This window comes from Clytia hemisphaerica, unplaced genomic scaffold, assembly GCF_902728285.1.
Source record: "Clytia hemisphaerica strain Z4C2 unplaced genomic scaffold, Clytia hemisphaerica genome assembly, whole genome shotgun sequence".
Lineage (NCBI taxonomy): Eukaryota > Metazoa > Cnidaria > Hydrozoa > Leptothecata > Clytiidae > Clytia > Clytia hemisphaerica.
The window spans coordinates 920,247-944,103 of NW_027103432.1; the positions used below are offsets into that span (position 1 = coordinate 920,247).

The window sequence follows — 23,857 nt, forward strand, 5'->3', positions numbered from 1 at the left end:
TAGTACCGATACAACGGTATGGTTCCATCTCTCTCTTCCGGGTAACAATAACCAACGATTCTTTGGAATCCGTACCCACCATTACCGACAGTACCTTTTATCGAAAATAAAAATGAAAATGAATTTTACATACAGTCATAGTCATATACAGTTAACTCTTTATAATTCGATTCTCTGTAATTTGAATTAAAATATTGGTCCAATATTTAAAAGTTGCACTCCAAAACCATCCCCACTAGATTTTTAACGTTGGAACGATAGAATTGGGGTTTCAACTATCCCCACTTAGAAAAGTTCCGCCGGGGCTGAGAGACAGGGGTGTCCTAAATGATCTCCCTTTTTAGTGATATTAGCTTACTCTCGGGTACCTAATAGCCGTCCCCCCCCGCTAATTAATTTTTCGAAAATTTTCCACCCAGGACATTCTTATTCCAATCCCCCCGCTTATTAATTTTTCGGAAAATGTTTTTGAAAGTTCCCTTTTTTGTCTTAATTCTGCTGTATTAGCCTCCTTTTCAAACATTTTCCACCCAGGACATTTTTATTCCAACCCCCCTCTTATTAAATTTTGAGATTTTTTCCAACCCCCCTGCTTATTCCAACCCCTCCGGCTATTAGGTACCCGAGAGTATGTATCGGTCACTAATTGAAAGTCGACGCAAAACAAAGTCGATAGTTGATGTACGGCTCAATATCACCTTTGCTCACCTAAACAGACGACGGTATTTTGGTGTTTTTCCGTCGTCGAGCAAAGTGGATGGCGATTTTGGCGACATGTCAACTTTGCTTTCTCCTTTAATAATTATCTCAAATAAATAAACTCACTGTCCATGATATGGATCATTTCAATGTCTTCTAACATTTTATTGATCAATTATTGATTGATTTTACGTCATTTACAACCCATCAGCTTTTGGGTCCGTGATGTAAAATCGAAGACATTGCATGATGTATATCATGACTTTAAAGACGGACGAACGAAATAAAAAATTACTGTGACAAACCTTCATCAGTTGTTCCAATCTCTTCAGGATCCGTAGTGTACAAATGGTCTTTCTGTCTATTCCAGGCGTTCTTGTAATATTGATACAAAGGAACACTGCCATCTACTTGTGATTTCAAGATGTAAGCCTGAACACCTTCGAAACGATACCCTTTTCGGAAATAACCAAGTTCCTTAAAATCATTGGTGTAGTAGTGGTCCTTAACACTGCCACGCCGATTCCAGTAACGAATGAGATGAATATGTTCCTCTAGAAAGAGAAAATATAAAGATGTCTATTGATGTATCATAATCGATCGATCCTACTGATTTGAAATTAATACTGGTTTCAAATCTGTTTTTAAACGTGTTTTCCTCTCCTTAAACATTAGAAAGGGCCAGAAGGGGGCCCACTGGAGGGGGTGCTAGGGTGGGGTGCACGCCATAATATGCTTTTTCAGAGAAAAACCGTGCACCCCCTGTTGAGGAGGTCCAACCTTTTGTGACCTACCCCCTTAGAATTCCAGGCAATTTTAGGATCATACCCCTCTGCAATTCCGAATTTTTACAAATTTTCAATCATTACCCCTTGGAATTCCGCTTATTTTTGACGGATTTTCGTCTACACTTTTGGAATTCCACTGCATTTCAAACCTTACCCCCTTGGAACGGAAATGGACCTCCTCAACAGGGGGTGCACGATTTTTTTCTGGAAAAGCCCATTTGGCGTGTTCTTGCATGAAAATTTCATATAAATTGGATAGATATCTAAAAAAATTATCTGATTCTGATTATTCCTCGTTAGCACGTACGCACTTTGAAAGGCATGGACTCTGTGAGAGAATCTACCCAGGTTCATGGACCATATCTTTTAGATGATCGTTAAAGGCCAGATCGTCACATTCACCGTGTTCCTTCAGAGCAGTATACGTGATCTGCTATGAGATTAAGAATGAGGTAAAAAGTGGTACAAAAATAAATGATATCATACCTTCATTGGGTTCATCAGTTGTATCTGTTGCATCAGTTGCGTCAGTTTCTTCCGGGGTTGTAGTTGATGTCGGCGAGGGATTTTGGGTTGGGGTTGGCTTTTGGGTGGAGGTTGGCTTTTGGGTGGAGGTTGGCTCTGGATTTTTTGATGCCGGATAAACTATAAGAAATTTATTTCGCAAAACCTCTGGAGCAATTTTCAAAATTCAAACTTTTTCTATGGAGATCATTATCTACCAAAAATGGAATGATAACAAAAGAAACACTATCCTTTTGTAACTGCTGTTCCCAGCACGTATACAACGTTGTTCTTGATGTTTGTCAAATATTCACAACGTTCATATAACGTTAGATGAATGTTGAAACAACCTCGTGTGTCAGCTGGGTTGCAAGAACAGCACTCCTCTATTTCTGATTTTCTGATTTTCTGCTTTCAAAAGCGTTGATGAGTTTGGCTTAGCTAAAGGATTTGATTTATATGATTCAGTGCCGTAGCAACTGGGGGGGGGCAAGGGGGGCTATGCTCCCCCAATAATATTTTCAAAAATGGTTATTTTGCAAAATGCAAAGTTTTTCTTGTTTTTTTCTTGAAAGCATTTTGTTTTGAGTGCATTTTCAAGCAATCTAGAGCTTAAATTTTCAAAATTTCCCCCCTCGGGCCAAACCATGGTTGGCCCTCGCGGTGTCACTAAATTTCAGCCCCCCCCCCAATAAGAAAATGCTTCCTACGGCACTGTGATTACAGGGATAATCAGATAGTTCAGATGTATACCGACATCTCAAATTGCAGGTGTAGAACGATAAACTTGGTATACATTCACTCACCATCTAGATAAGGCTATCATTGTATCTCACTAACATTCTGCCATTTGGTAGTGTGAAGGTTTCGATCACAGACTTTCACCGCAATGGACTGTGTTCGAATCCCAAGCTCTTCCAGGCAGGGTGTTAGGGAAATATGGTGATAGACTCTCTACCTTCATTCAGATAATCAGATGGTTTGAGATATTTAGATTACAGAAATTTTATGTATGGTTCTTAGTAAAACTTCAAAGTGTTTCTGTCTACTCTTAGGTTCCAAATAAAGATTAACGATTTTCCAAAATCGAGATATCTAAATTATTGACATTTTTTGAAAATGGGTTCTTACACGGTTCTTACGTTGAAATTCGATTGTTTTCATCCTAAAAAACTCAACTTTGAAACATTGTTAGGTAAAAATATTTTGAGATTTTGTTCAGGACAATAGAAAGATCCCACATGCCAAACCATCTGACTATCCCTTTAAAGAAATGTTGCACTTATAAGAGGTAGTTAATCTAAAGAACGACGAATTTCATAAAGAACGACAAATTTTACCGTCTTCAACCCCAACCCGGTTAGTTCCTTAGTTTATCAACCCCAACGAATTCATTCCTTTTTGTTTATCACGAAAATTAACTACATATGGTTAAAACAACGGCAAATTACGCATGCGAGTTATGATGCAGGATTCTTTACAGTCTGTACCTGTCTGTTCCGATTTTTTTCGGAGTAAATGTAGTATGAGGTTTACCATGGATTTATTATAGAGACTCTGGATAAACATCGAATGAAAAGGTGGAGAGTGAAGTATTGTTTTTCTATTGTCTCACAAAACAATCAATGTACATGCTTTGTCCGCAAAGGACAACTGTCATGGCGGCTCGAAGGAGTCTGATTTTGAAAAATGATTAATACTCTTTTTTCTAAAAAGTTCTCTAACTTTTTCTGATCGTACTTTTGCTGGCTAAAAGTTTGAAAATAAATGTTAGAATACCAAGCGAATACATTTATGAAATCTGATGTGAGAAAAACATCATCAGACGAGTAAAATCAAACAAAATGCTTATAATGACACGAAATTTTGAATTGGGAATATCTTTCCAATATTTCTCCGAGAAGAGCTGAGATTGATATATATTAGACGTGAGTCTCATAGCTCCACTGTGGTATGAAAATCTTTTAGTGGCACGTGGTGGCACGGTGGCTTTTTTGAGGTTGAAGTTTAAAAATTTCTGGTGTCAATATTAAATTTCTTATACATAGCACGTTTTTGCATCTTTCTCGAAACTTAAAACGTCATAACGACGTATAATTAGTAATTAAGTATATGAGTTTGAATCTCGGAGGAGAACTTAAAGTCTCATTTGGGAATTGGATAAGTGTATTTTGATGAGAAAGGCAATTAAAATGCTACGAAAAATCATTTAATGGTGGATGGAGGGTGAACAATAATGTCATTATTGCGGACAAGGCTTGTACATGAGAAATTGGTAAAAATCAGCTCGTTGTTTTCCAGTGTCTATAATAATTCCATGGGTTTACTTACCACCAGCGCTGGCTAAATTGGTTTGAATCCAGTTTCTAAGAGAAGCGACATTTGAATAAACTCCTGGGTAGTTAGGGTTCGCACAACCAATTCCAAAACTGACGACACCAGCCAAGTAAAATCGATCTCCACCGTTGGAATCTTTTAAATCAACTACAAGTGGACCACCACTGTCTCCCTACAAGAAATCAAGTCATTGTGATTCTCAGTACTCTGGTTGTACTGATTTTGATCTAACTTTATATGGATATTATATTGACATTACACTTTGGGTCAAATAAAATAACAGCAGTCACGCACGTGTTACGCAAAGTGCAACGAACGGGTTTTACCTTAATTCAGTTTGACTCTTGTTGTTGGAAAGTCATTGACCATTAAGTATAATAAATGCTATCCACTAACTGGAGTTCTGTTCTTTTAGAAAATTGATTTTAATTTGATTACAAAGCAAGAAAAATGAATTTGTCCGCTATGTGGAGATATCTGCCAATTATAGTGTCCGCTCGTTGGAGGCCCTAATGTGATATCTCTTTTTTACAATCACGCACAAAAGCGTTCATCTAACATCGGGGCACTTAATATATGTTCAGGACGTTAAGATAAAGCTTATAATATCAAAAATGGATAAAAAATTTCATACATATAAAGCCTTACTTGACAAGAATCTTTTCCAAGAGCAGCAGCACACAACATTGTCTGGTCAATTCCATTTCCATATCTCGAATTGCAAACTTGATTGCTGACAACTTTCACCTGAACATGTAAAGAGAATAACACATTAAATTTTACCCTGAAAATTTAAATAGGATTCGCAAATTCGGCTAATAAGACAAAGATTATAGGTCGAGCTCTAGAGCAAAACATTAAATAGCTAGTTAGCTAAACACTTTATTAAATTTTCACCTCAGCTTCTTGAAGGATATTTGGTTGACTTCCTCCTGAAGATGTCGTTCCCCAACCAGAAATGACGACTGGTGTATCTGCAGCTAATTGCTTGGTACTTTCTAACACGCAAGCAGGTTTGACAAATTCGTCGAATTCTACTTCTTGGCTAGACTGGAGTCGTTTATAATGCGTGTAATACTAATAATACCAATACTACTAATAATAATACGAGATTTAGTTTGTATAAACGACTGGAAGAATCCGGTGTTCCAGCCTTATAGATACAAGGGCTAGCTACGCAGAAACTTGCGTAGCGAGAAAACAATTTATCAAGCAACAACAAACTCTAAAAACGAAATCAACTCAATTGAAAAACTTTCAATACACAAATCCACACATATTCTTTTTTCTCAAGAATTATTTTGAGCAGGAAAAAATTATAATTGCAATATTGACACTTTTCTTTTGTTTGGAGTTAATGCACAAAGGTTTCTAGACGACTAAAATTGTTCCATTTATTACTTTTTGCTTTATTTCTACTATGTATAAATTAGTCGTCTAGCTTGCTAGACTACTTCTTGGCTTAACTCGACTAAAGCGATATCGTTTGTCATTGTTCTGTCATTGTATCCTCGATGATTTATTGCTCTTCTTACCGTTCGAATTTGTCTTGAAGCTGGCAAAAAAAAAAACGAAACAGAAATTTACAAAACAACGTCCCAGTAACGTCCATATAATCCATCCAAATTTTAGATGCACGCTATGTGTTAGTCACCGTTCGAATTTGTCTGGTTGAAAAAAAAGTTAGTAACTTCCATCTATTGGGCTTTTCCAGAAAATGTTAAGCTCTTTCATGGTGTCCATACAGCATATAGTTTCTACCATGAACCCTCAGCTTAGGTTTCTCTGAAATCAACCTGTGGGGACGGACAGTACGAATTTCATCGCTGTAGTATGTTCTCCCTAACCCTTCTTGATATTTGATAATTTATTCAAACCCTTTTGCAATTTGTATTGTCTTTTTGTTTTGTTAGTTTTGTCTTTAGTATTTCAATTTTGAGTAGTTGAAGGTTTTATACTTCTAGACTATATATATAAAGAAATTGACCCTAAAATATGTCAAAGTCCTTGTCGAATGACCAGAACAGGGTAAGTATTTAAAAGTTTGATAAGCAGCTCACTTTCGTCATTTAGACGGAAATTATGTGCTCCAAGTACAACTTGCTGACCAGCTCGAATTTGACAATGTGCAGCAGAGATGGCCCATTTTTTACTGATCAAAGTTGCTCCGCAAAATGGTTTTCCAGAGTTTCCACCACGCATTGCTGCTTGCCATGGAAGATCTCCTTGGTTTGCGTTAACTCCACCGACGATACGACTGATTGAGTCGAGAAATCGAGTGCTCTTTGTTTTTCCACACACGCTAAAGTCATTGAAGACATCTTGGGCATCCCCAAATGTAAAACTTGCCAGAATAAGCACAAATGCTGATAATGTGAACAAACCCATTTCTGCAACTTCTACCTGAAAAATTAGTTTTCATTGTTTCAGTATGTGGACTTATCGTTAGCACCACATGTTAGGCACCCCTGTCTCACAGCCCCAGTGGAACTTCTTCCCGCAGGCAAATTTTCCAGTGGGGATGGGGTCTCACCGAGTCTGTGATACAGGGGTGTGGGGATTGGCATTCTCTGAAATTTAAACTGTGAAGACGACTTAATATTATGATAAAAGTTTGAAAAAGAGAAAAAAATGAGAATAATAGACCAGCATATAGAGATCATTTTCAAATTTAACTGATTTATTAAATGATGAAAATTTTTGAAAAGTTAATATTTGTACCTTGCTGCTGGTTGCGGCTACTCCCCTTCTCAAAGCCAGTGAAAAAATATGAAGATATTCTTAATGATAAATGATTGCTTTTTATAGGTACCCTGTGATTCTTATGCAATTTGTTTGAACAATAGAAAGATTCGAATTATAGAAAGTATTTTTACAAGGTTTTCCTTGGGAGTTTCTAATCATCGACCAAAAATGGCGACCACGACCAGCGACCACGACCGGCGACCAGATAAATTTGGGTTATCGAGTTTACCTGCTCTCTCCACCGTAGAGAACATCCAAATCGAGTCCTGATGTGGCTTTCAAATGAACCACTGAGCACGTGGCTGAGAATTACTCTAGCTAGAGAGAATACTAAAAGTGACTTTTGACGTACCAGTTATTTTTTAAACAAAGTGACACTTTTTGACAAAAATATTGACAGGGCAATTAAGTGTGATGCCTGTAAACTTTATTACAACAAATATTTTAATTGTACTGAATGAGATGCCTTTAGTATGAATAGATAGAAAGTGTCAGTAGGAAAAAGCTGGGAAGGTCAGTTTTAGAGATATCAATCTCATCAGGGATATGTTATAGCGTAGCTGGATGAAGGACGAGAATTCCTTAGCGGATTGCTTCTTTGTCTTTTCTATTGTAAACTGTTGATAATAGAAATCCATCTCTGTCCCCCTGAGTGTTCTGTTTTTATAAGAAAAATGAAGCAGACAAAGTATTCATGCAGTACGTTTGCACATATTTTGCTATGATGTTCCCGCTTTTCATCAAAATAATATTTGTAGAAGATACCCCAAAAGCTTCCTTGTAAATGAAATCTATTTTTATCAGCGTGTGTTATGAATTTGAGAAGCTTTCATGATTTCTCTTTAAAAATTTCGGATGTAAATATTTTGAAAAATATTGTTTCAATTAAATTGAATTTTTTTCCATAATCAGACATACCGACTTGCTATCTGAAAATATCAGTTAAAAAGTGAGGCACCCCGCGGTGTAGCGCGGTATTTCAAATGAAAAAGTACTATTTATAATCTTAGAGAAGAAACTTCTTATAACTTTACTAATGAAAACAATGTTTTTCATTTTTTAAATTGTCATTCACCAATGTTTTACAGACCCTCTTGATAATTAAAAGTTTTTAATCGTGAACGATAAATGCAGCAGCAGAATCATTGGCTAAGAGGAAATCCAAATTTCACGAGTTTGTAATTAAAAAAGTTAAATTTCATATCAAATTTTAATGTCAGGGACAGAGATAGAACAAGGCTTTTTTAAATGTGCGTTATCCAGCTACGCTATAACATATCCCTGATCTCATCAATTATTCTATTGTCCTTACATTGTTAAAATGACTTATTTTGACAAAATAATGATCTAATGATCAAAAGCTTCCTAAATAAGTTCCAGCACAAATTTTGCCACTAATTAATTTGATGCCGAAAATACAAAAGGATAGAAATTGACACTCTATTCAAGCTCCATGAGCGTTGAAATGGCTGCTCTACACGTTTTGCACGTGGCTTTATAATCACTGTAGGTGAGACAGGGGTGAGCTTTACTTTTCAATTCGATAAATAAATGATCATAAGAGAAAGACTCAACGGTGGAGAAAGAGGAAAAACTCGATAACCCAAATTTATCTGGTCACCGGTCGTGGTCGCTGGTCGTGGTCGCCATTTCTGGTCGATGTTTAGAAACTCCCGTTTTCCTTCACGGGGACGTTCTAAAAAGAATCTATTCTTAATATTCTATAGACCTTGGTTGTTATAGTACGACCACGGACTACTGTTTTAAAGGCAATGTGAATGCCATAATACCATAAATCTTTTAGTAGGTTAATACCATTTAAATATCTTTGATAACAAAAGTTTATTTATGTTTTTATATTTGTTTGCGAGGGATGATATTAATCGAACTGAATAAAATAACGAAAATAACTTATATGTAGGTGATACCCATTGTAGTTTTTTAAAAGTTTGGCCCAGGGGGTAAGGTAACATCTGTATGTGTTTTTCTCACGTTTTACTATACACGCTTTTTTTTATAAGAACATTCAAAATTTTTGAGGCCTTGGGATGTTCTTTTTTGAGTTTTTAAGCCTAAACATTTTCTTAACATGTTCTTATTTTTAATTTTTTTTGAATATTTTTGACCATTTTCCTAAAAATTAGGGTGTTTTTGAATCCACAAAGCCTTAAGATGTTTCTTAAGTTGTTCCTAACATTTTGGCCAGCTAAGCCTTATGTTCTTATATAGTTTGTTCTTATTAAAAAAACGTGTAGCCTACTCAATTGGTTTAGCACATACAGTACAAAGAATTATAAAAATCAAAATTAGAAAATATTTAAATACCAAAATACCAAACTTTAACACGAGAAGTTTTTTGTTGCATACCGGTAGTTGGCATTTTAAAGACCAAATGAAAAAATGAATTACACGTTTTTTTACTGGGTAAAAATGTTCACAAAATGGAGAAAATTTAGGCTTAAAACCCAAAAAAATTATAAACATCCAAAGGCTTCAAAAATTCTGGATGTTCTTTAAAAAAAAACGTCTATAGTGACGATAAGCTCTGTAGGTAGATATTTAAAAAAATATTTTCAAAATTTTATTTTATTTTAATGGAAACAGTATTTATAATGACCAGAAAATGTTGTGTTTGGGGAATCATCAACGGTCTGTGCAATACATATGAAGAGGAATATATTTATTAAGACAAAAGAACACCCCTTCTCACAGACACGTTGGGGACCCCAGCCGTAAATACTTTGACTACATTTACATTTATTTACCATTTCACTTATCACTGATGAAAATCTAAGGCTTGACGTGCATTTTACAGCCATAATATTGACGGGCAGACTGGACAGGGATTGCTTTTCTCGAGTCTATAAAATAGCATTTAATTTCATGAAAATAAGATGTTATCTATACAGCATTGTGTACACCTACTCGACCTATAATATGCCATTGCGTAATATTTGTCAATAGCAGAGGTATTTAATATTTCTTTATCCCACTCATTATGCGGTCAGGATTACTAAACTAATTGATGTCTATTTACAAGGACCGTTTCTGATTAGACTTGATTATTATCAGATTTTGTCAGAGGATAATCTCATGTATTATACATGCGTTTTAATCCTTCTATCACCTTCGATCTGTTTGAAAACGAGGACAACAATAAATTTATGCATCTCGAGAAGAGTGTATTAGAGCATTCGGTTCAAACCCAGGGGGGGGGTACTTAGGCACAAATGGATGATGGGTATGTGGACGCGGACGGTAATGGTCGGTTTTTCACCTTTCAAAGTCTCTCTAAGGGTCGGAAAATTCAGGATTTTTAGGAAATTTTTTGATTTCCAGAGAAAAAATTGTAGTCTCTCTAAGGGTATGACTTTTTTCAAAAATTGAAAAAAAAAAATTCAAAAAGTCTCTCTAAAGGTCGGTTTTCGGAGGTCCCGTCCGCACATAACCCTCATTCGCCAACCCTAGTACCCCCCTCCCCGGGGTTCAAACCAAAGCCGAGCCACATCAAAGATTAAAAAAAAGCGGAACTTGATTTCTTCTACTTAACACGCAACAAATAAAATGAAGGGTCAAGGGTAAACGGAGTAATCCAGAATAAGGGATGGTGTCCTCTCATATTCTCAGGTAATTATGGGATTATTTTTTGAAACTTTTGAATTTCATTAACTTTTTGGGGTTTTAATTCTAAAAATGTTCTTATTTTCAGCAGTTTTTGAGTATTTTAAGTAAATTTCCTGAGTAATCTTCTAGAGCACACGAAGCCTCGAAATATTCTGTTCTTAGATTTTCGGGCTGAAGGATTATGTTCATAAATAGTTTCTGATTTTCCTCGGATGAAAATAAATTTGCGGTGATCGGTTTGCTTCTTTCGTTCTTAAATAAATTTTACAAAAGGAAAAATTCCCATCTGTTATCATCATAGCACGCCCTTAAATTCCAAATAAAAGCTGACAAATAACAAATAAAATTTATCCATTTACAAAGTTGCGAAATATAATAAAATTATGAATGAAAAGAAAGCATAAAAGAAGATCTTGCATTAAAATAATGGTAGAAATAGTGTGAGTAAGAAATATAAAGCCACAGTAGTAGATGAAAATGCAAAATGAAAAATTTTATTCTACAAAGTAAAAATACAAAACTATAAAACTCTACTGGTACAACGTTCTTTCAACGTTCATTTAACGTCAATTGGATGTTATAGCCCTTATATGGACATCGTTCGGACGTACAATGTTTTCATTCATCATATTCAGCCAAGGGGTAAGATCCAGGGTAGACATGGCATGCAATTCCTTCATAAACGTATCTTCTCTTCGCATTTTTCCCTATTTCAGGTGTGCCCAACTCCTGGCCATCAGTGGTGTAAAAATGGTCCTTAAACTTTCTGGTTCTGTAGTAACGATATAAGGGGACGGTGCCATCCACTTCTTCTTCAAAACAATATCCAACTACTTTTTCTTCTCCGTATCCTGCTAAACTATCATCGCCTAATTATGAAAAGAAAGAAATATCCTAATTAGTAAAGCGGTAACTTTTTCGTATCTAGACGATATCGGCTTAACGTGAAAACTCAGATCTTACCTCCGAAAATTACCCACAATGCTTTGCGCGGAAAAAAGTTCACGGTGAATTTTTTTCCGCACAAAGCATCGTGGGGAATTCTCGGGGGTCAAATCTGAGTTTTCATGTGAAGCCGATATTGTCTATTACCCCGGAATCGTGTATTTAATACAGTATGTAACATATGCAAGAATGAAATAATGAAATAGGCTCAAAACGACTTATGCACTAAATTTCCATCCGTGTATAACCCTCTTCTAATAATATGCCTTCTTTTATACGTGGTCGTGATTAAGAGGAATAGAAATAAGTTGTAGTGTTTCAACTATAAAACAAATACTTACTGGAAGTTTCATCAGGGTCTGTAGTGTAAAAATGGTCCGTATTACGAAAGTTATTACCACCATCTTTGAAATACTGATATAAAGCAGTGCTACCTATAGCTTTCGATTTCAGTAAGAAAGCTTGAACACCTCGAAAAAAGTACTTATTTTTTGCAAATCCGAGTTCGTTGAAAGAAGTACTGTAATAATGGTCTCTATTTTTCCAACTCCAGTAGCGAATGAAGTGGACCATTTCCTCTGAAATATGATGAGAAATCTTGCTTAAATTACTACACCAAAACACTTCTTAGAGCATAGTCCTTGTATAAAGAATATTGGTTTAGAAGCTTTTTCCTTTGTTATCATGAAAAGATGAAAATCGGTTTGCTCAGTTTTTGATCACGTTACCAAGTACTCCTCTTGGGATTGGTTTAAGATTTGATCAAAAAGTGAGCAAAACGAACTAATTCCTCAACGCAAGTTCAAGTAAGAAACAATGGAATTAGAAACAAAATGCTTCCAAGGTTAGAGTGGGGTCTACTTTATTTTCAGCGGTGGTAAAATTGGGAATGTTCAACTTGCCCAGCTGGCACACAACGTTGTTTGAACGTTTTTCTAACATTCACAACGTCCATATAACGTTAGATAAACGCTGAAACAACGTTGTGTGCCAGCAGGGTGAATTTATCTTACAAATAACACTGATCTAAAGGTGTGAACTTTGTTGATGTTATTTATACATGTTGCTACCTTAAGGGAACTAATTTTTGCGATGCGAGGACACTGAATTGGCGCATTTTTGCGGAGCTAATTTTCGCAGTTGAAACCCACTTTTTGCCGAAATTCTTTCATATTCCTGAGGGTTTTTGAAAATTTTTAGTAGAAATTCTATTTCGCGGAACAAATTCTTGCGATAGACACCTTAAAACACAAAAATAAGTTCTCACGAAAATTAGTTCCGCGAAAATTGGTTCCCTTAACGGCTCTGACCATAGTCCAAAAATTGATTTTTAACAAAGAATTGCCTTTATAAATTGCTTTTTAATCAAATCCTTAAGAGTAATTAAAAATTTAATTGCAAAAATGACGTTATGAACTTTAAAAATATGTTAATAATATGTTGAATCACCCTCTTTTACAAAAAGTGCTTAGTTTTAATGGGTAATTAACTTTTTTGTTTCAAAATTTCTTTACACTGTCCGCAAAGAATTGAACTATTTTAAATTTTGCGGAAAATTTTTCTAAAAAAGGGTGTCAAAAGTTATGACTGTTTCTTTAAGCAAAATCCAGATGAAAAATTGATGAAAAACCACTTTTTTGAAGATTTCGAGACAAAGAAGCATTTACAAAAATTTTCCGCAAAAATCTTTATTGTTCGGTAAAAGATACACCATCTACTGCGAAAAATTTTCAAAATGTTTTTTCTTCGCCAAAACTAAGCTCTTCAAAGTTGAAATACTCTTCCTCGCAAAAGTCTTCATTTTCTTCTTCATCAAATTTTTTCAATGCAATTTATGAATTTTCAGATTCAGGAATAGTTTGTCTAACAGAAAATGTATAACATGCCATAGTTTTGTTGGTTACATCAGTCAGAAAACACATTTTAAACACGGCAATTATGAAAAATTCACTATGGTCAGAGCCCTTAAGGTATAACATATAACATCCAGGATAGTATTTCTTCTTAAAAAAATGAAATAATTTAGCGATGAATTTATCACATGCAAGAAAGACCAATCACCAAAAGAGCTTTTATTCTAGAGTTGGCTGCTTTCTAAAAAGTATTTCTCTTACCATCTGGCCCTGGAGTGACTGGTTCTGGAGTGACCGGTCCTGGAGTTACTGGCTCTGGAGTTACTGGTCCTGGAGTGACCGGTGTTCCTGGTTTTGGTTTAACTGTGTGAGAAAGAATAAGCGTACGCAAGTTAACCTACTCATCAAAAATATAGAAATTCGAAAAAGTCGAACCAGTAATATTTGATATGATAGACCTTTTCATAAATTATATCACAACTAACACTTACCTCGTTTTCCTCGAGTCCCGGGGGGGGGCACTCGATTTTGAAACGACGGTATGTGCCGCGCAAAATCTGCTTTTCAAAATCGTACCCTTACAGCGCAGTTCAATATGGGTGAAAAGGTACCCTTTCAGTGCATTTTCTCTTGATTTACCCAACCCTTATAGTGCACTATATTTCTTAGCTGTAAATCTGCGTGAAGAGAAGAAGCTTTGGAAATTTTCTGTTTCAAAGAAAAACTGAGAAAATCATTCTTGTCAGCTGTAATTATCAAACAATAGAAACTTTTTCAAACAAATGAGGAGTAAAAACCTTTCTTTTTAACAATTATTTTGAATTTGTTTTAAAATTCGACCCTTGCAGTGCAATCTCACAAAAACACACCCTTACAGTGCATTTTGGGATGCAGAAAAACCCCACCCTTAAGCGCGGCACATGACGTAGGCCAGATCATATGAGTGACCCCTCCCCCGGGCCACGAGTTCATAAGAAGTTTACTCTTTTTATAAAAGTAACACTTAAAGACTCAAGTGATTTTGTTACTCAAGGGATTTAATTACCATGGTAATGGTTTCAAAACGAGGCAGGAATTGCACTCTAAATAATTTTTTAAAAAGTCATATTCTTAATAAGTCATTAAACCCAAGTTGGACGTACCATAAGTACCTCCATGAGCTCCCCCGGATGTTTTCCTGAGCTTAGACTGGATAATCTGATCGAGACGGTAAGTTATTGGAAGCTGATAGTAGGTGTAGCGCTCCACCTCAGTATTCGATTCGAACCCCCAGGTCTAGAGGTATTAGAAATATGATGGACTTCCTCATCCTCGGCTCCGCCGACAACAACCAGATGAATATACTGACTTACTTAAAGATTAAGTTTTGGTTTTTTACTTTTTTTACATTTTTAAGATGAAAATAAAAATATATTCTCCTTACGTCCTTTGCCTTCAATCCAGCTTCTCAATGCACTAACATCTGCATAAACTCCTGGATAGCCAGGGCTTGCGCAACCATATCCCCAGCTAACAACACCAGCCAAATAAAAACGTTCTCCATTACTGGGACTTGCTTTTCTTTCGACAAGTGGGCCACCACTGTCCCCCTGTAAATTAGAAAAAAAATAAAGAATAGGTAAAACAATTTATTCATAAACTTCTGTTTCTGAAATGTTATATAGATTTTGCAATCCAGTTGTACTCACATAGAGAAAAGAATTATTTCCAACATTTCAAGCAAACGATCACAGTTTAATAAATTTAATAAATGTTCAAGTTTCTTTTCTAGGGAGAATTTTAAAGGAATCAATGTATATTCGAAAATAGAACCCTTCACTTAAATTGCCTGAAACTAGCGATCAAAACCCAAATGTGGGGTGCCAGGGGTACTTTCCTTTTCAGCCAAAATTAAGAGATTCGACTGTGTAGAAATATCTATCTGGGAATGGTTATGGGCTTTGTAAAAACTCACTTGACAAGAATCTTTTCCAGCAGAAGAAGCGCATAACATGGTTCCATCAATTGCATTTTGTCCGTAACTTTGCCGGCAACTGCTTCTGCTTACAACAGACACCTATGTAGAAAGAATAAAAAAAATGAGAAATTTGTCAAAAACTCCAAACAGTACAATAGCCGCATCGTGAATTTCGCAGTGCCAAATAAATATTGTTAAAGCAAATCACGCTCTAGATTATACAGCGTGAATGCACATTGTTAATTAAGCAAACAAAACAAGGATCCATAACATCCATGCTATACATACATTTAATTAAAGGCATATGGATATTTTTTTATGAAGAGCAGAACATCGTATTCATTGTAAAACTCGCCAAATGAAATAAAGTATTTTTTTTGTCCTTCACTTTTCTCCTTCATTCTCAAATTGAAGAATGATTTATTTCGAAAACATTTTGCAACCATCTTTCTCAAAAATTGTATTACTTCGAACTTTATTTCCAACAGTATATTATCTAAGCATATGTTGAAGAAGCAAAACAATATAGAGCACATTTAAAACAAAAAGAGCTTAAGTAAGGGTTAACCCTTTCAGTCCCAGGCGACCGCACTGCAGTCCCTTTGGACTCGTCGATTTTTCCCAGAGGACTGCACAGCGGGACTTCTTTTTCAAATTGTGATGTTTTGACGGGAAATAAAGAGATATGTCTTTAAGGGCTCTGACCATAGTCCAAAAATTGATTTTGGTATTTGAACATAAAAGTTATATTTCAGGTTCCTTAACACTTTTAACAAAGAATTGCCTTTATAAATTGCTTTTTAATCAAAAATTTAATTGCAAAAATGACGTTATGAACTTTAAAAAGATGTTAATAATATGTTGCATCATCCTCTTTTACAAAAAGTGCTTAGTTTTAATGGGTAATTAACTTTTTTGTTTCAAAATTTCTTTACACTGTCTGCAAAGAATTGAAGTATTTTAAATTTTGCGGAAAATTTATCTAAAAAGATGTGTCAAAAGTTATGACTGTTTTTTTAAGCAAAATCCAGATGAAAAATTGATGAAAAACCACTATTTTGAAGATTTCGAGACAAAGAAGCATTTACAAAAATTTTCCGCAAAAATTTTTATTGTTCGGTAAAAGATACACCATCTACTGCGAAAAATTTTTCAAAATGTTTTTTCTTCGACGAAACTAAGCTCTTCAAAGTTGAAATACTCTTCCTCGCAAAAGTCTTCATTTTCTTCTTCATCAAATTTTTTCAATGCAATTTTTGAATTTTCAGATTCAGGAATAGTTTGTCTAACAGAAAATGTATAACAAGCCATAGTTTTGTTGGTTACATCAGTCAGAAAACACATTTTAAACACGGCAATTATGAAAAATTCACTATGGTCAGAGCCCTTAATTAGCTTTCAAAGAAGATAAGATACCGCGTCGTGTGCAAAAAACCGCGTAAAAAAAGCTTGTTCGAGTAAAAGGTTTTGTTTACAAAAGTATTTACAAAAAGTTTTGCAATCAAAATCTGTAAGGCCGAAAATGGGATTTTTTACAACTTCTACCAATCATTATGATTTTTCTATGAGGGCTAATCAAACGCAATTTTTTTTTTAGTTAGTAGATACTGTTGTGCCAAACATTTATCCAGAAGAATGAATGGGTTTAAACCATTTTTTCATAAAAAAATATCATTGATGAATGGAAAAAAATTGCTGTTTTCAAATCTTTTTTTGCCTTTCTCCGGTCACGTGACACGCTGATGACGTCATTTTGCAAATTTCTTTCTATCAAAATGATCCTCATACTATAAGTGAAAAAGGGTGTGATTCCAGAGATATTGAAGCATAAGTAAATGCATTCAAAAACTCATTTTACGGCTCTGGGAAAGTAGCTGTGAAAACTCCGGGACTGAAAGGGTTAATAAGTTTTATTATAATAACCTTAGTTTCTCGAAGGGTGTTGGGCTGACTTCCTCCAGACTGAGTTGTTCCCCAGCCAGAAATGACAACTTCTGTATTTGGATCTGGTGCATCGCCACTTTCTGGTACACAAGCTGGTTTGACATAGTCGTTATATTCTACTGGGCTCTTCAACTTTATCAAAGCAATATCGTTTGCCAGTGTTTGAGAATTGTAATTCTCATGGGAAATTACACTAGCGACTTGTCGGACTTGCCTGTTATCTGGTTGAAGAAAAACACATTAGCGTTATTACTAGAACTCGCAAATATGCTGATGAAAGACTTTTCATTATAATATTATATAGCTTTATCCAATCTTTAAACATAGATAGTCACTCTCGTAATGCAAATAAAAAAGATTCTGTCTCAACAATTTTCTTCGAATTATATTAAGATTTGAATTATGGAAAGTATTTGTATATATTTTTTCAGCTGTAAGAATTACAGAAAGATTCGAAAAGTAGACATTCGAATTAGTGAGAGTTGACTATAAAAGATATATTCCCCGATGGGTCGTTCCTTACTTTCAGTGCCACTGTCGAAGACATGTGCACCAAGTACAACATTCGGTGGGTTACTACCAGCAACGCAGTGTGCAGCAGTGACCACATATTGGCTACTGATCAACGTTCCACCGCAATATGGCTTTCCAGAGCCACTCCATAAAGCTGCTTGCCATGGAAGTTCTTTTCGTTCAGCCTCTGTTCCACCCACGATACGTGAAAAATCTCTACTCAATTTTGCACTCAAACCACAATGGGAGAAATCATTGAAGTAATCGTTCACTGGTCCTGGATTGACTGGTTCGGGAGTGACTGGTTCTGGAGTGACTGGTCCAGGAGTGACCGGTGTCACTGGTTTTGCTACAACTACGTGAAAAAGAATAAGCAGACACAAGTTAACCTACTCATCAAAAACATACAAATTCGAAAAAGTCAAACCAGTAATATTTGAAAGGGTTTTTAATAACTGATTCATCATCCATTTCTCACAATATTTGGAAATTGTACGTAGCATTAATACCTCCATAAGCTCTCTCCGGAAGTTTTCTTGGGCGACAGCCACGGCACCAGATGAATATAATCACTTACTTACCCAGCTGGCACACAACGTTGTTTTAACGTTTATTTAACGTTCACAACGTCAGTATAACGTTAGATGAACGTTGAAGCAACGTTGTGTGCCAACTGGGTAAAGATTAAGTTTTGGTTTTTTACTTTTTTTGCATTTTTAAGATGAAAATAAAAAAATATTCTCCTTACGTCCTTTGCCTTCAATCCAGCTTCTCAAAGCACTAACATCTGCATAAACTCCTGGATAGCCAGGGCTTGCGCAACCATATCCCCAGCTAACAACACCAGCCAAATAAAAACGTTCTCCATTACTGGGACTTGCTTTTCTTTCGACAAGTGGGCCACCGCTGTCCCCCTGTAATTTAGAAAAAATTAAAGAATAGGTAAAACAATTTATTCATAAACTTTTGTTTCTGAAATGTTATATAAATTTTGCAATTCAGTAGTATTCACATAGAGAAAAGAATTAATTGTATTTCAAACATATCAAGCAATGGCGAACACAGTTTAACAAATTCAATAAATGTCCAAGTTTCTTTTCTATGGAGAATTTTATAAGGAATCAATGTATATTCGAAAATAGAACCCTTCACTTAAATTGCCTGAAACTAGCGATCAAAACCCAAACGTGGGGTACTTTCCTTTTCAGCCAAAATTAAGAAATTCGGCTGTGTAGAAATATCTATCTGGGAATGGTTATGGGCTTTGTAAAAACTCACTTGACAAGAATCTTTTCCAGCAGAAGAAGCGCATAACATGGTTCCATCTATTGCATTTTGTCCGTAACTCTGCCGGCAACTGCTTCTGCTTACAACAGACACCTATGTAGAAAGAAGAAAAAAAAATAAGAAATTTGTCAAAAACTCCATACAGTACAATAGCCGCATCGTGAATTTTGCAGTACCAAATAAATATTGTTAAAGAATATCACGCTCTAGATTATATAGCGTGAATGCACATTGTTAATTAAGCAAACAAAACAAGGATCCATAACAATTGGTGCTATACAGACATTTAATTAAAGGCATATGGATATTTTTTTTTTATGAAGAGCAGAACATCGTATTCATTGTAAAACTCGCCAAATGAAATAAAGTAATTTTTTTGTCCTTCACTTTTCTTCCTCATTCTCAAATTGAAGAATGATTTATTTCCAAACCATTTTGCAACCATCTTTCTCAAAAATTGTATTACTTCGAAGTTTATTTCTATTATCCAAGCATAGGTTGAAAGAAGCAAAACAATAAAAAGCACATTTAAAACAAAAAGAGCTTAAGTAAGGGTTAATAAGTTTTATTATAATAACCTTAGTTTCTCGAAGGGTGTCGGGCTGACTTCCTCCAGACTGAGTTGTTCCCCAGCCAGAAATGACAACTTCTGTATTTGGATCTGGTGCATCGCCACTTTCTGGTACACAAGCTGGTTTGACATAGTCGTTATATTCTACTGGGCTGTTCAACTTTATCAAAGCGATATCGTTTGCCAGTGTTTGAGAATTGTAATTCTCATGGGAAATTACATTAGAGACTTGTCGGACTTGCCTGTTATCTGGTTGAAGAAAAACACATTATCGTTACAACTAGAGCTCCCAAATATGCTGATGAAAGACTTTTCATTATAATATTATACATTATAGCTTTATCCAATCTTTAAACATAGATAGTCAGTCTCGTAATGCAAATAAAAAATATTCTGTCTCAACAATTTTCTTCGAATTATATTAAGATTTGAATTATGGAAAGTATTTGTATATATTTTTTCAGATGTAGGAATTACAGAAAGATTCGAAAAGTAGACGTTCGAATTAGTGAGAGTTGACTATAAAAGATATATTCCCCGATGGGTCGTTCCTTACTTTCAGTGCCACCGCCGAAGACATGTGCACCAAGTACAACATACTGTGGGCTACTACCATCAACGCAGTGTGCAGCAGTGACCACATATTGGCTACTGATCAACGTTCCACCGCAATATGGCTTTCCAGAGCCACCCCATAAAGCTGCTTGCCATGGAAGTTCTTTTCGTTCAGCCTCTGTTCCACCCACGATACGTGAAAAATCTCTATTCAATTTTGCACTCATACCACAATGGGCGAAATCATTGAAGACATTTTGAGCAGTAACAAATGGAATAGTAGCCAGGAAAAGTACAAAAGCTGAGAATGTGAACACACCCATCTTTGCAGTTTCTAAAAATAGAAGAAATTTTATATTTATTTTAATTCAGGCTCAATACTGGTGAAACAGCTTACTTTTCAGATGAAGGTAAAAATGTTGTTAGCAAATGTTATAAAAAACCATGGGTAGATGTTAGCAATAATGATTCTTGGTACACAGTGTTGTTTCAACGTCTATCTGACATCCATTTAACGTTAGGTGAACGTTGAAACAACGTTGTGCGTGTGCTTGGACTTACCTCTGTATATCTCTGTTTTCTTTTCAGTAATGGATAAATATTAAGGTGTTGCCTCTTTTATACTCGAAAACTCGATGAATGTAAGGTCACACACACTAAAGATGCCTTTCATTGAAAAATGCATATTGCATAGTTGGGCTCGTATGATCATCGTGTCTGTTGAGGAAAGGCCCTCCTACCCTGCTGGCACACAACGTTGTTTCAACGTTTATCTAACGTTATATGAACGTTGTGAATGTTAGAAAAACGTTCAAACAACGTTGTGTGCCAGCTGGGTAATTAGCCTTTGTGTATTTATCTTGATTCATTAAAACCGTACTTAAATCCCCTCGTAATTGAAAAGGATCTAAATTTTAGTCATTACCCATACAGCTATACAATAAGCATTAATCTATATGGAGGCGTCATTATGCTTTAAGGCTTTGCCTCCTCCTCGTTCTTTTTTGAAATCTTGCTTTTATTCAAACTATTATTGCACCATTTTCCTTTACTTTACTTTTAAATCCTTCACAAGATAAAAGCTTAACTACGCGCAATTATCAGAAGACAATTAATTACTTCTACCTACTACGTGCGCAAATTAAAAGCAGTGTCAACCAAGGCTTGTATACGCTAACAGCAGATGTCCAGAATTTAATTGCATGAGATTAAAAACTGTTGACGCGATTTCCATTTACCAAAGACTTTTTATTTCATGTATTTTATATCCCACACATAAGTCTCTTATAATCCGCATTAACACTAATTAGCCCCATATCATGCATATACGCCTCCGTTTTTTTCCTTTTTACTCAAAGTTAAGACCTTGCTTTGTGTTTCTCCCGTTGGTTAATTTTCCGAATTAATTAATTTTGTACACATAAAATTCAATGTAGTCGGACGGTTTTAAAGATTTAAGTCAGGACACCACTATCTGATAAACATTAATTATTAGTCTCTGCACTAAATTTCTTGGTACCGTTGGAAGGGGAATTTGATGAGGTTTAACATACTTAGAGCCTCACAGTGAGGCCCATGGGAGAAATTATTGGTGAAATAAAAGAGCCCATCTTCGCTATAAAACGCCTTGAAAAGGGCTATTCTGGCAATGGTAGGTGCCTTTTAAAAACAATGCACCTGTCTCAAAAATCTGGGAGGATTTCCCGAACAAACATTTCTGAAAACCACAATAAATTAAACAGTGTCATTCATGATATGAAATGGGTCAGATACAAGGCGAAAGGCCATGAAGATAGCACTGCCTTTACAAAGAAAACTTTACAAAGAAGGGCTTGGATAGGTTTTTAGTGTTGCTGATGACCAGTACAGTGCTCAAAAACTTTATTTTAGGGCAAAAAAGTTAGGCTGATTCTACCAAAAATCTTCCCCATGGCCTCACCATAAGGCTCTCAGTATGTTAATCTACATAAAACTCTGCTTCCGACAATACCAAGGAAGGTAGTGCGGAATTTTTTCAAGGTTCACCTTTGTTTCATATTTCAGCCAGACTATATTGCCTTTCAACAATTTCAAAAATCCTTTAAAAGGGATACAAATAGTAGCGTGTATAGCAGGGGGCAGCCGAATTTCTGAGGAGCGTTGAAAGAGAAGAGTCGCTAAAAAGGTGCCTCTATGATTGCTGATTCCGGTGACACTTTGCTTTCTTAATACCTTAGAATTAGCAGTCTACAATTTCCAATAGAAAAATTGATTTTGGGAAATTTTGGTAAAAAAAGTCATCCGTTAGTTAGAATATTATCTACATCTCAAATATTAGACCACTCATTTAGCTGTATAGCCTGTAGACCTGGCTATATAGCCTGTATAGTTTATAGTGATTTAATCAATGTAAAATCTCTTCTCGATAGGTGGTTAATGGTTTATGATGATTTTTACACCAATCGTAGTTGCATTTGCATCTGGTTGATACCAGAGCGTCTGGGAACTCATAACAAACTGATGATAATATTATATTATAACCGATGCGATATTAACCGCACAAAGTTGTGTGTGCCCTCACCTAGCCTAGACTAGACGTCACCCACATTTTTTCTACGGAATTAACGGAATGAAATAACCTGGTTTTTGGTGGAGAATACATTGGTATCTGGGCAGAATTTCACTCTCAGGTGTACTAAATAGTAGCACGTGGTAGTACCAAAGTGAGAATTATATATAACTTAGACTTCTAATAATTATGAAAGATAATTGCATTAAATACTAATAGCAAAAGTACGTCTCAAAATTAGCACAGGCCACTGACCTTATATATCCCTGGACCAAGCTACTCAATCCCGGCCAACCAAAACAGGTACCAATTCCAAAGAAAACTCCAATCAAAGATGACGGATATAGCTAGGTCCAGGGATATATAAAGGTCAGTGGCACAGACAGTTTAATCTAGCTTGAGTCGCAAAGCTACACAAAGCCGTATAGCAGCAAAATCCCCCTTTTTCTGACGAGGGAAGGATAGGTTTTGCTCGGTCATTTTCCTGTTTGTCTTTACATTGATAGTAGATCAAGACGATGATTGTTATATTTCATTAAAAGATAAACAAATTTCTATTCTATTACTTAATATTTAAAAAACCCACTCTTAGGATCCTCCTAATCGCATTTATGAAGGATTATTAATGACCTTAATTGGTTTTAATTTCCTTGATTTGATGACATGCGAAGGTTGGTTTTAAATAGTAGAGTATTCGTCTGGTTGTATGGTTAAAAATCATGACACGCGGTCAGTGTATATGATATGATATGTTACGATTTTCGGATTTTTCAAACCCTTACAGGGACTTCCATGTTCCAAAAAGGCAGCCTTAAGGGCGGCACATACCCGTACCCTCAACTTGCCTAGGTACTCCCAAATTTGAACGCTGTTTTAAGCGTATTATAAGCATATACCACATAGGAAAAAACCACTTCATATAATAAGCAATCTCTGTCTGGATCATTTGAAAGCGTAAGCATATACTTTTTTAATTAACATACTTCG

At 35.6% G+C, this 23,857-nt stretch overlaps 2 protein-coding genes across 2 annotated transcripts; both read right to left on the reverse strand.

Annotated features, from left to right (window-relative positions):
* Nucleotides 1–5,716: 5,716 nt before the first annotated feature.
* LOC136798097 (chymotrypsin-like protease CTRL-1) lies at nt 5,717–7,078 on the reverse strand. The gene is made up of 3 exons (XM_067054685.1): nt 7,050–7,078; nt 6,389–6,731; nt 5,717–5,883 (listed from the first exon to the last, which is right to left on the reverse strand). Exons 2-3 carry the CDS (start codon nt 6,714–6,716, stop codon nt 5,774–5,776), a joined length of 438 nt encoding a protein of 145 aa, XP_066910786.1. The 5' UTR covers nt 6,717–6,731; nt 7,050–7,078; the 3' UTR covers nt 5,717–5,773.
* Nucleotides 7,079–11,093: 4,015 nt separating this feature from the next.
* On the reverse strand, nt 11,094–20,944 carry LOC136798096 (transmembrane protease serine 9-like). Its single transcript, XM_067054684.1, has 12 exons — nt 20,884–20,944; nt 20,324–20,656; nt 19,775–20,016; nt 19,188–19,289; nt 18,658–18,823; nt 17,920–18,264; nt 17,376–17,617; nt 15,450–15,551; nt 14,919–15,084; nt 13,757–13,858; nt 11,984–12,220; nt 11,094–11,566 (listed from the first exon to the last, which is right to left on the reverse strand). The coding sequence occupies exons 2-12, from the start codon at nt 20,643–20,645 to the stop codon at nt 11,316–11,318; spliced, it is 2,277 nt and encodes a 758-aa protein (XP_066910785.1). The 5' UTR covers nt 20,646–20,656; nt 20,884–20,944; the 3' UTR covers nt 11,094–11,315.
* Nucleotides 20,945–23,857: the final 2,913 nt, after the last annotated feature.